Raw genomic sequence first — 12167 nt, forward strand, 5'->3', positions numbered from 1 at the left:
ACCCATGTTTTAACTAAAGTTATCAGTTTCAAATTATTTTATGATATAAATCTCTGAGTCTGAGAAAAGTCTCCCATATCAAAATTTGTCTCTAATGTCTGATTAAACCTGCTTTAAATGCACCGTCAAAAAGAGCTAATTTTATACAAAAGTTTACTTTATTGCTGTATTAATAGTTTGGACCAGTTGAATCGATATGAGAAGATTTTCAATGAATACTCTGCGGTAAGTTTGTCCATCCTAGTTCCTTGGTTTATCATCTTTGTTTCTTTTTTGTCCATCCCATTATTTTCTATATGGTTAAGCTGTAGCTGGCTTTTAAACCCATTATCGCAACTATAGACGCTTCCGATGAGCAACCCGTCCTCACCTTGAACTGACTACCCAATTCCTCGCACATGGTTCACATGACATGGGTTGACCCGGGCGAAAGTTCATCACTTGCCAAGTGTACCGCTGCAAGACGGAATCGAGTACTAAGACCGGAGGAGAGGAACGAGAGTGGTGCCTTCCCCTACCTTCAAATAGATAGCTATCGAAAGAGGAGCCTTCCTGTCGCCTCAAACTGTGGTCGCAGGCCGACTTACTAAAAGGGTCATTTGAGGCGCTAAAGTATACTCAGATAATTTTTCATGGTCCTATATCTTTATGAATCTTTATCAAAAACAGTTAAATTTTCTGATCTTTCAGTCGGACGAACCAACACCACCACCAACAGCAACAGATGAGACGCGTCACGTGACTGAAGAAGAAAATGAAAATGAAAATGAAAATGAAAAGGAAAGAGAGTATGAAAATCAAAAGAAAAAACTTCCTGAAGAGCTGGTAAGTATTGTATACCTTCTCTTAGATATGGTGAAATCCCCCTTGGGGACACCTTAACCAGGGGTTGTTAACTGACTGAAGGTCGAAAAATAAGTCCTGTCAGATCATTATTTCCGGCGAAGTGAAATCAGAATTGCAGTTCCAAAAAAGTCTTTACAACTTGGTGTCATCGTAAACAAAGAATTATTGCATCTAAATAAATTAGGGCACTCTGATGACAACAGCAGTCTATGCTCGCTTACCCGAGCCGCACTGATGAGTCCTGGGAAGGACGAAACACGTGTCTGCGGATAGATGTAAACAAATATGTAATATTTTTTTTACCTTTTCCACAGATACGATTTGTAGAAGAATATGAAGAGATATGTTATACATCAGATTCTCTCAAAGATAAAATGGCACAAATCAATACGAAGAAAGATAAAATTCAAGGTTCCCAGCTAGCACATAACGTTGTTTCAACGTTTATCTAACGTTATATGAACGCTTTGGACATTAGATAAACGTTGAAAAAACGCTGAGTGTCAGCTGCGTCATTCTCTTTTTCATTGCATTATCACTGACTACAGTCTGTTCATTTCCATGGTTATGCGTGATTTCTATTATTTAACGGACACAAAACAAAAGCACACCCTGTTGACAGTGTACAAAGATTTCACCCCAGTTTTAACCTTTCTTGGAAACCTCTATTAAGCGGAAACTCCTCAAATTATATCTTATGCTTCTAAATACACAAATACACGGCTATGACAATTACGAACTTCAATGTATTTATTTCATCATGGATGTTATCCTGGTCTATTTGTTGTTAAAACCACTTTGCATTGAATTAGTCTTTTAGTCTTTCTGATAATCAAGAACTTTCTTGTTATTTTTTTTCAGATGATTTGACAAGATTGAAAAGTATTATATCTTCGCCTGATACTGAAGTTCAAGTGAGTGTATTCTTTTACAAATTGTTTTATTTACGGTTCATATTCTGGAAAACCATGGTGTTGAAAACAACTGACATCCGGCCAAACGGTCGGCTGTCCTTTGAAAAAACTGATTGAATGGTAACTTATTTATCAAACAGTTGACGCTTTTTAATTCGTTCTTCAAGGGGAATTAGATTTTCATCGAATAAGGGAGTTAATCGAATAAAGAAGCGTTGTTTATGAGAGTTTCTTGTTGACGGGAACTTTAAATTTCATCGAATAAGGGAGCCTATCGAATCCCTTATCGGCCAAAACTTAGTCGGCCTTAATTTTAATCGACCTTAATTATAAGTCGGCCCCAATTTTAGTCACCTCGTCAAAATTTAGTCACCAAGGGGCGACTAATAATTAAGACCGATATATTCGTAAATTTTTTGTTAAAGTAATACCGATTTTAAAAGTGGGTTAAGGAAAGCTTAATTATAAACTTTTTATTTGGCCCAAATTTTTAGTCGGCCTTAATTTTAGTCACCTCGTCAAAATTTAGTCACTAAGGGCCGACTAATAATTAAGACCGATATATTCGTAAATTCTTTGTTAAAGTAATACCGATTTTAAATGTGGGTTAAGGAAAGCTTAATTATAAACTTTTAATTTGGCCCAAATTTTTAGTCGGCCCTAATTTTAGTCACCAAGCCAAAATTTAGTCACTAAGGGCCGACTAATAATTAAGACCGATATATTCGTAAATTCTTTGTTAAAGTAATACCGATTTTAAATGTGGGTTAAGGAAAGCTTAATTATAAACTTTTAATTTGGCCCAAATTTTTAGTCGGCCTTAATTTTAGTCACCTCGTCAAAATTTAGTCACTAAGGGCCGACTAATAATTAAGACCGATATATTCGTAAATTCTTTGTTAAAGTAATACCGATTTTAAATAAGGGTTAACGAAAGCTTAATTATAAACTTTTAATTTGGCCCAAATTTTTAGTCGGCCTTACTTTTAGTCACCTCGTCAAAATTTAGTCACTAAGGGCCGACTAATAATTAAGACCGATATATTCGTAAATTCTTTGTTAAAGTAATACCGATTTTAAATAAGGGTTAAGGAAAGCTTAATTATAAACTTTTAATTTGGCCCAAATTTTTAGTCGGCCCTAATTTTAGTCACCAAGCCAAAATTTAGTCACTAAGGGCCGACTAATAATTAAGACCGATATATTCGTAAATTCTTTGTTAAAGTAATACCGATTTTAAATGTGGGTTAAGGAAAGCTTAATTATAAACTTTTTATTCGGCCCAAATTTTTAGTCGGCCCTAATTTTAGTCACCTCGTCAAAATTTAGTCACTAAGGGCCGACTAATAATTAAGACCGATATATTCGTAAATTCTTTGTTAAAGTAATACCGATTTTAAATGATTTTAAATTTTTTTTTTTTTTTTTTTTTTTTTTTTTTTTTTTTTTTTTTTTTTTTTTTTTTTTTTTTTGTGGGTTAAGGAAAGCTTAATTATAAACTTTTAATTTGGCCCAAATTTTTAGTCGGCCTTAATTTTAGTCACCTCGTCAAAATTTAGTCACTAAGGGCCGACTAATAATTAAGACCGATATATTCGTAAATTCTTTGTTAAAGTAATACCGATTTTAAATGTGGGTTAAGGAAAGCTTAATTATAAACTTTTAATTTGGCCCAAATTTTTAGTCGGCCTTAATTTTAGTCACCTCGTCAAAATTTAGTCACTAAGGGCCGACTAATAATTAAGACCGATATATTCGTAAATTCTTTGTTAAAGTAATACCGATTTTAAATAAGGGTTAAGGAAAGCTTAATTATAAACTTTTAATTTGGCCCAAATTTTTAGTCGGCCCTAATTTTAGTCACCAAGCCAAAATTTAGTCACTAAGGGCCGACTAATAATTAAGACCGATATATTCGTAAATTCTTTGTTAAAGTAATACCGATTTTAAATGTGGGTTAAGGAAAGCTTAATTATAAACTTTTTATTCGGCCCAAATTTTTAGTCGGCCCTAATTTTAGTCACCTCGTCAAAATTTAGTCACTAAGGGCCGACTAATAATTAAGACCGATATATTCGTAAATTCTTTGTTAAAGTAATACCGATTTTAAATGTGGGTTAAGGAAAGCTTAATTATAAACTTTTAATTTGGCCCAAAATTTTTTGTCGGCCCTAATTTTTAGTCACCAAGCCAAAATTTAGTCACTAAGGGCCGACTAATAATTAAGACCGATATATTCGTAAATTCTTTGTTAAAGTAATACCGATTTTAAATGTGGGTTAAGGAAAGCTTAATTATAAACTTTTAATTTGGCCCAAATTTTTAGTCGGCCCTAATTTTAGTCACCAAGCCAAAATTTAGTCACTAAGGGCCGACTAAGTTTTGGCCGATAAGGTACTAGAACGTCAAATTAGAGAGCATCAACTGTATAACCCTGGGATATGCAATATAGCTGTACAATTCCAATTTCCTCTGCCCTTAATGCCAGGGCAAACCAATTTGAAAGAAATGTTGGATGAAAAATTCGTTATATGACTACACTGTCTTTTCAGGCTGATCATTTACAAAAGCAAGCATCGTTGACATCACGTTTACATAACATCGAGAAGAGACACACAGAAACATACGAGAAACAAAGAAGCGTTCAGCGTAAGTAGCAGCATTTGAAAACATAGAAGTCGATATTTTGTGAAGCGTAATAGATTTTTGAAATAAACATATTTTCAAACCAGTTAGTTCGAGATTTGTCGGCCTTTTTATTAGGTCATAAGCCTCAGAATTTTAACCATCCTCAACGTGTTATAAGAGTTCTTTCGTCTCAGCGAAGTAAATAAAAAGGCTTTTCCGTCTCAAAATTCACCAAAATCCAAGAATATGTTCTAAATTACCAGTGTCGGATACAGGAGGTAGGCTATCTTATTCATGGAGAGTAATTAGTTTCCATATAAGGTAATGCGATAATAAAGTGCACTCTCCTCCATTGGTTATAGCCTCCCTCTGTATCCGAGCCTGAATTACTGTGTAAAACCTTTACTTTGACCACAGTTTCAAATCTGTAATTTTTCTTCTAATATTGTATATTCTAAAGGCTGCTGGCTCTATCGAATCTGTGCTTTTATCATTTTGTTTTTTTAATTTCGTGTATGCGTGACATTCTCAGTCGTTTGTATCTTCATGTTCTTCATTTACTTTTGTTGCAGATATCGAAAAAGATTTGAAAGAATTCTTATTGTCACAAGAAGAATTCGATCCAAAAATTTTGGACTTGATTAAGGAGAACAAGAACACGTTTGCACGTCGGTTTCGTAAAAGAAAGGTTTGTATACATAATAATTTTTCAGACGACTCGCTTCAAAATTTATGATTTTAAATGTTTGATTACTGTGGCTTCCCAGCGTTGACACGCAATTCTTTGTCTTTAATCACGATCACGGAAATCATCAAAAAAATTAACTCGAAGCTTCCTTAACTTGAACAAATCCGTGATCCCCGTGCGTGTTCGATTAATGGAGACTCCATTGTGTGATGAAGAAATCAATGTAGTAATTGTCGAACTGGATACTTCCCTGAAATGTCTTCATTACATATTTGTTCTTCCTTTATAAAGAAAGAAATTTTCTCATTGGCAAAAGCACAATATGAGTGGCGTACTGTATAACCAGGAATCGGACCGGACTCTGGACCCTAAAAAAACCCGGAACCCTCGTAAACTCTGCAGAAAACACGGACCCCTTCAAATTTTTGCGAAAACACAGACCACTTCAAATTTTCGAGAAATTTATGAGGGGTCTAGATTTTCGTAAAGGTCCGGGTCCAGATTTTCTGAGGGTCTAGAGTCCGGGTTTTCTGAGGGTACAGGGTGCGGGTCCTGGTCATACAGTACGCCTTTATGTATGAGTCACAAAATGAAAGATGATGTTTCACAATTTATTTATTTACAGGCATCCTACATCAATTCTGAAGATTTACCACGTGTTCTGAAAAAATTGAACATGAAAATCAAATCCAAAGAATTGTCCTTCATTGAAAAGGTAAATCCTCTCTCTCTTCATCGATGCTCTCCATAAACGCCCACGAAACGCCTTTATACTTTCGACTTTCTCAGCTGTTGTAACAACCCTGCTTGCAACACGTTGTTGTTGAGATTTAACACCCCTGTCTCGCAGCCCTGGTGGAACTTTTTCATACAGCTGGGAAAAAATTTCGATCGAAATCCAAAAAGGGGATGGAAATTCTACTTTCTAAGCAATTTGTTACATTGAATTTCAAATAGGAATGAAAGAAAAATCAATTTCTCAGTTGGATTTAAATTGTAGAGTATTTTCCGCACTGGGGACGAAATTTCGGCCAAATTTTTCATTGGGGTCCTACCGGGTCTGTGACACATGGTGCTTATTCCAGTGTCATGATGCAACTGCTTGTGCTTACTTAATATAGTTCTTTTTTCTTTTAGTTGATGCAACTCCCTGAACAACATCCGAAATTGAATTTAAAAATGTTTTCGATCGTGGCTGCAATGACAGAAAAAATCACTGACATCGAGTAAGCTCTTCAATCTATTCGTTTTCGTATTCTCATACAATTTTTATGGTGACAATTTTAGATTTAGGTATTTTGGAAGAATTATTTGAAAAACCATTCACCTTTATACTTTAATTGATTCTCGCAAATTAGCGTTTTCAAATGTTTCGCGTGGATTTAAATCTGCGCAGCCAAAAGTCTGAAAATGTCATTTTGGTCACAAAATAGCAAATTTACATTAAGCATTTCTATCAGAATATCTGATCTTGACTATAATTTCGATTTAACTTTCTCAAGCAATCTCACGCGATTTCGCAAGTTTTATTTTCGCGAAAAAGGCTAGAATTCTCCCAAATGCAAAATTAAATATTACGAAAATTATGTCTTAGTTTTGACATTTTCGATTTTATTTTCATTTTTTAGTTCATCGATCAAGCATTACCTCGATCAAATTGACCTCAAAACGATGGAACGAAGATTGGAAAAATGCAAGGTGAATGAAAACCTAGTTCTCTGAAAAATAATGGGAGGGCGTACGGAATTATTGGTCTACGGAGTTTAGTCCATTTTTTGTTGGTATTTTGGTGTTGAGTCTAAAATATTTTTTGATTTTCCCTAGTCTGCGTTGTCCATCCATGTCCATCCATGTCCATCCATGTCCATTTTCTTGTCCAATATGCAAGATTTCCCAAGTGTAGTTATTTAGTCATGTACTTGTCATGGCGTCAAATGATATAATATAATAAGGTTTACTATGTAAGGGTTTTTCTGTTCAGGAATTATACATGCTAATCAACGAGGAATTCAACAAAACAGACCAAGAATTTCGAACTGATCGAAGTGCAGAAAATCTTTTTGCTGAACTTATCGCAGGTGGAATGAATGAAAAGGAAATGAAATCTGTAAGTTAACAGTATAGGGCCTATTTGTTTCATCACTATTTTTGCTGTATTTACTACAAGTGCACTCATTTCAATATTTTCTGTCCAGAACTTTAGCACTTTTTGTAACTAAACTTGCGAACTCATTTTCAGCAAAAATAGTAAAAACCTCAACCTTTTGCAAGCAAAGCAAAGATTGCAATTTCTTCAAAGTAAAAATTGCATCTAAAAGCAGACTGGATGATGTTTTCTTAGCCTGATTGTCGATTTAAAATTAAGGAATTACAGTCCATGGCCCATGAGGAAAAGCCTCACATCGTCGCTATCTGCGAAGCGAAGACAAAAGTAGGTACGTTGAGGGAATTACATGAATACGAATTCGATGATTATAAAATTGCTAGTCAAGTTAACTTAGACACAGATCAAGGGCGTGGCGTTGTCATACTTGTTCACACCTCGATAAAACATTTAGTAGCCGATGTCAAACCTCCAATCACTTTCAACGAAGTATGCATGATTGAAGTACAATTATCTGGAAAAGATTTGCTTGTTGTCGCGTGCATCTACCGAAGTCCAAGCAGTTCTACATCATCAAACGAAAATAACAGCAACCTGAATTGTCTGATCAAATCTATTGCACTGAACAACAAGTATTCCCACAAATGTTTGCTAGGAGACTTCAACTTCCCAACGATAAATTGGGAAAATTGGACAACCCCACACATAGAAGATAGTAAAGAAGAAAAGTTTCTAGATGCTTTGAGAGATGCATATCTTCATCAACACGTTGACGAGCCAACTCGATGTCGTGGAACAGATGACCCATCTCTAATCGACCTGATATTGACAGGGGAAGAAAATCAAATAGTGAATCTAGATTACTTAAGTCCACTTGGTAAAAGTGATCATAGTTCGTTAGCGTTCAAATTTGCTTGTTACGCTCACCCCAAAAGTGTACAGACAAGATATATCTTTGCGTCGGCCAATTTCCAATCGATGAATAACGATCTTAGCTTAAGAGACTGGAAACAAAGTTTCAAGAAAGCATCTGTGGAAACATCAGTGGATGATCTTTGGAAAACTTTCAAAGAAGCTATACTCGACCTCAGAAATAGGTTTGTACCACTGAAAGAAGTAGGTAACAGCTTTTGGAAGAATAAAGGCAAAATCCCTATAAAAAAGGACCTGCGAGATGAAATCAAGAGAAAGAAATTGCTGAATAGAAGGTGGTTAAGATCTTCACCTCTCTACCGAGATCATCACCGCGCCAACTATGTACTCGCAAGGAATAGAGTAAATCGAATGCTGGTGAAGGCACATCGGGCATATGAGAAGAGTATCTGTGACAAATCCAAAGAGAAACCCAAGATCTTTTGGTCTCACGTAAGAAGTAAACTCAAATCAACAAGTGGAGTTTCGCCACTTCTTCAGAACCCTGACGATAAATCGTCTCTTAAACATGACGACCACGAGAAGGCAAACATCTTGCAAAAGCAGTTTTGTAGTGTCTTTACTGATGAGCCAGAGGGTGAATTACCAGACTTCCCTGCACGAACAGATAAGAAGATTAGTGATCTATTCGTCACCGAGGAGATGATGAAGAAACAGATAAAACTGATTGACACCAACAAATCCTTTGGTCCAGATGAAATTCATCCCAAAATGTTGGTAGAATTGGTCGACCACGTAGCCGAGCCTTTGGCGATCATAATGAATAAAACCTTGTCGTGTGGAATCATACCGAAAGAATGGAAGATGGCTTACGTTTCGCCAATTTACAAGAACAAGGGTGCTCAAAATCTAGCAATAAACTATAGACCAGTCAGCCTGACATCAGTTGTTTGTAAATTGATGGAATCATTTCTAAGGAGGCATATCATGAATCATCTACAAGATCAAAAACTATTGTCAAATAAACAATACGGCTTCATCAGTCACCGATCAACAGTTACTCAACTCCTGAACTACTTGGATAAGTGCTGCGAAAGCATTGCTAATGGTAAAGTAGTTGATACGATATATTTCGATTTTGCTAAAGCCTTCGATACTGTTCCCTACCGTCGCTTGCTGAAGAAACTTGAAGGATATGGAATATCAAGTAACTGTCTACGATGGATAGAGTCTTTCTTGACAGACAGAAAGCAACTCGTAAAGGTCGATCAAGCTCGATCAAGTACAAACTCCGTTGTAAGTGGTATTCCTCAAGGAAGTGTCCTTGGACCACTTCTCTTTGTTATCTATATCAATGACCTCCCGGACAACGTCATCTCATCTATTTTCCTATTTGCCGATGATACAAAGATAGTCAAAGAGATCAACTCAATCGAGGATTCTTTGACAATCCAACAGGACATCAATGAACTGGAAAATTGGTCGAGAAAATGGCTTTTAAAATTCCATCCAGATAAATGCCATGTACTAACTCTCGGGAAATTCGAGAACATCATCCATGCACACCCATACTCGTTAGATGGAAACCAACTTGAACACGTTTCCCTTGAAAAGGATCTAGGTGTGCTGATTGACTCCGATATTACCTTTGAAGAGCACATATCGAAACAGGTCAAGAAAGCAAACTCAATTCTCGGTGTGATCAGAAGAGGCTTCGAGGAATTATGTCCCAGGACACTTTACACACTGTATACCACCTTTGTTCGACCTCACTTGGAATATGCTCAATCTGTATGGTCACCTAGATTGCGTAAGCACGTCAACCTACTTGAAGGGGTTCAAAGGCGTGCAACAAGAATGGTACGTCGTCTACGAAATTTAACATACGAGCAGCGCCTGCGAAAACTGGACTTACCATCTCTTGAATTTAGGAGACAATTTGGCGACATGGTTCAAATATACAAACACCTTCACTTCTATGACAAAAATACCATCGTCAAAAAGTTTTCTCGCCGAACTCGTCCCCATCGTAAACATGATTACGAATTGATCCCTAATTTCTCAGATGATGGATTAAGGGGTGTGCAAACAAAATCATTTTATTATAGATGCATATCGGCGTGGAACCAGCTCCCAAAAAATGTTGTTAATGCTAAGTCAATCAAAGCATTTAAAGAAGAACTGACTCAGGCATGGATAAAGCACCCGTTACGTTACGATTCAAGATCACTTTTGTAATCATTATGTAGATAGACCGGTTTAGAGGCCCTAGTGTGCCTGGACTGTAAATCCTTTAATAAATAAATAATAAATAAATAAATAAATAAAATTAGAGAAGTGAAGAGCTGAAACTCTAGCTTGCTCCACGCACGGGTCTATATCTGAAATCAAAATAGCAGTTGTTTTCATAATGGCGGGATAATGGCCACACAGCCGTGAATAAACAATTGATTGAAAGTTACTTCTTAGAATTTAAAGTACAACCAGGGATCATCAAGATGGCAGACAACAAAACTTGCAATATTTGCTATCATTTTCAAAGTTTTCATGGAATTTCATAGCACTTTTAGCAGATTGCATCTACAGCATTTATGGTAAATGAAACAAATAGGCCCATAGTTAGATAGAGTCGATATTTAACGTGAATAGCCCAGTAATCTAGGACCTTTGAACAGCCTTTCGATTGTTTCCATGGCGTCCACGTGCAGCCGGCTCGGCGCTGACGCCTTGACCACTTGGCAATCACTTCTTATTACCTTCTGTTTCAGTGGAAAAGAGTATAATTCGATATTCACGAAACCATAAAAAACTTTCTTCGAAGTAGAGAAACATTAGAATTACAAGGAGTAATTTATAAACCACTTTCCAGCTGAGGGGACCAATATTTCAGTTCGAATTACAAAAAGGTTCGGATAATAAAGGTTCGCATCACTTTCTCAAAGAAATTGAAAAAGTTCAATACCCCTGAGGTTAGGAGGACAGGGAAGTGCATCGGGAAAAAGTCTAAAAAAATCACAAAGAAATCTAAAATATCAAAAAATTACAGAAAAATCCCAAAATTTACCACCCCTCGCAATTTCACCTTTTCAAACTCATGAATAATTTTTTTTCAGATCATGGAGAAGCTGGTGAATGATGGTCGTGTTGATTTCTTGGATTTCGCCATGTACATTCCATTGTTTATTAAAATTCATGAAACAATATTGAAAACACCTTTCGGTTCGTTGTAGCTGGACAACCATTCTATGTCTGAGATAGTTTCTCACAAGTCTCATTTTGATCCTGGTGGACCGTCGTCATCCGAAAAGAAACAATTGTATAGCGCTAAATCATGTACAGACCGCGTCACAATAACAAACCAATTAACAATAACCGAAACAGAGCGACACACGGTAAGATTCAAGACAAAGTTCGCCCATGGGCGGCTAGGGTTGTACAGGTGTACATGCAAGGTCGCAGCAGGAGTGAATATGATTTTCTGCATAACAAATTTCATTCGGTAAATTATCATATTAATACAATTTTTAGTATTTGATTTCGGAAGCGAACTCTATCTGATCTTTCGTTTGACCGTCTAATTAAGATTTTGAATTTGTAAAATTTCGATAGGCTTGTATTTTATTGTATTTATGAGTGTTTATTATATTTGTGTTCCCGTTTGTACTTTACTTCACTTAAAATATTAAAGAAAAAATGAGTTATCAAAATATTGGTAAAATGTTCTAGTCTTCTAGTCTAGTTCCCAAGAAATTTTGCTTGAAATGATTGAGAAATTTTAGCGAAATTTGCGGCAAAAAAAGAGATGCTGGAAGATAATAGAATCCAGAAACTTTCTCAATATTTTCTAATTCTTTCAACCATTTGTACCGTACCACCTCTGAGGGACACATTTTTCATTCTATTTTGTATTTTTTGCAAACCTAGAATTAGATTATGACGGCGGATTGCTGGTGTGAGAATTTATAAGGCTGAATATTGCGAGAGCGCTTTCTGCGCGCACATCGAAATTATCTTGTTTGTCGCATTCTAAAAGACCGTGCACGTGCAGCAATTACAAAAGTAACCATTACTAGGCTATTTCACAGTCGGTCGAAATGAATCATGGGTAATTAGG

At 36.1% G+C, this 12167-nt stretch overlaps 1 protein-coding gene across 1 annotated transcript in view; it reads left to right on the forward strand.

Moving 5' to 3' along the window:
- LOC136805903 (interaptin-like) overlaps positions 1–11767 on the forward strand; it is a 25913-nt gene extending 14146 nt beyond the window's left edge. Inside the window, exons 13-23 of the mRNA XM_067062478.1 lie at positions 177–225; positions 691–825; positions 1161–1257; positions 1708–1760; positions 4313–4409; positions 4961–5076; positions 5702–5791; positions 6214–6302; positions 6705–6774; positions 7058–7183; positions 11167–11767. Of these exons, the coding sequence (XP_066918579.1) occupies positions 177–225; positions 691–825; positions 1161–1257; positions 1708–1760; positions 4313–4409; positions 4961–5076; positions 5702–5791; positions 6214–6302; positions 6705–6774; positions 7058–7183; positions 11167–11283 (1039 nt within the window). The 3' untranslated portion in view covers positions 11284–11767. The remainder of the gene's footprint in view (positions 1–176; positions 226–690; positions 826–1160; positions 1258–1707; positions 1761–4312; positions 4410–4960; positions 5077–5701; positions 5792–6213; positions 6303–6704; positions 6775–7057; positions 7184–11166) is intronic.
- The last annotated feature ends 400 nt before the right edge of the window (positions 11768–12167 follow it).

This window comes from Clytia hemisphaerica, unplaced genomic scaffold (assembly GCF_902728285.1).
Source record: "Clytia hemisphaerica strain Z4C2 unplaced genomic scaffold, Clytia hemisphaerica genome assembly, whole genome shotgun sequence".
Lineage (NCBI taxonomy): Eukaryota > Metazoa > Cnidaria > Hydrozoa > Leptothecata > Clytiidae > Clytia > Clytia hemisphaerica.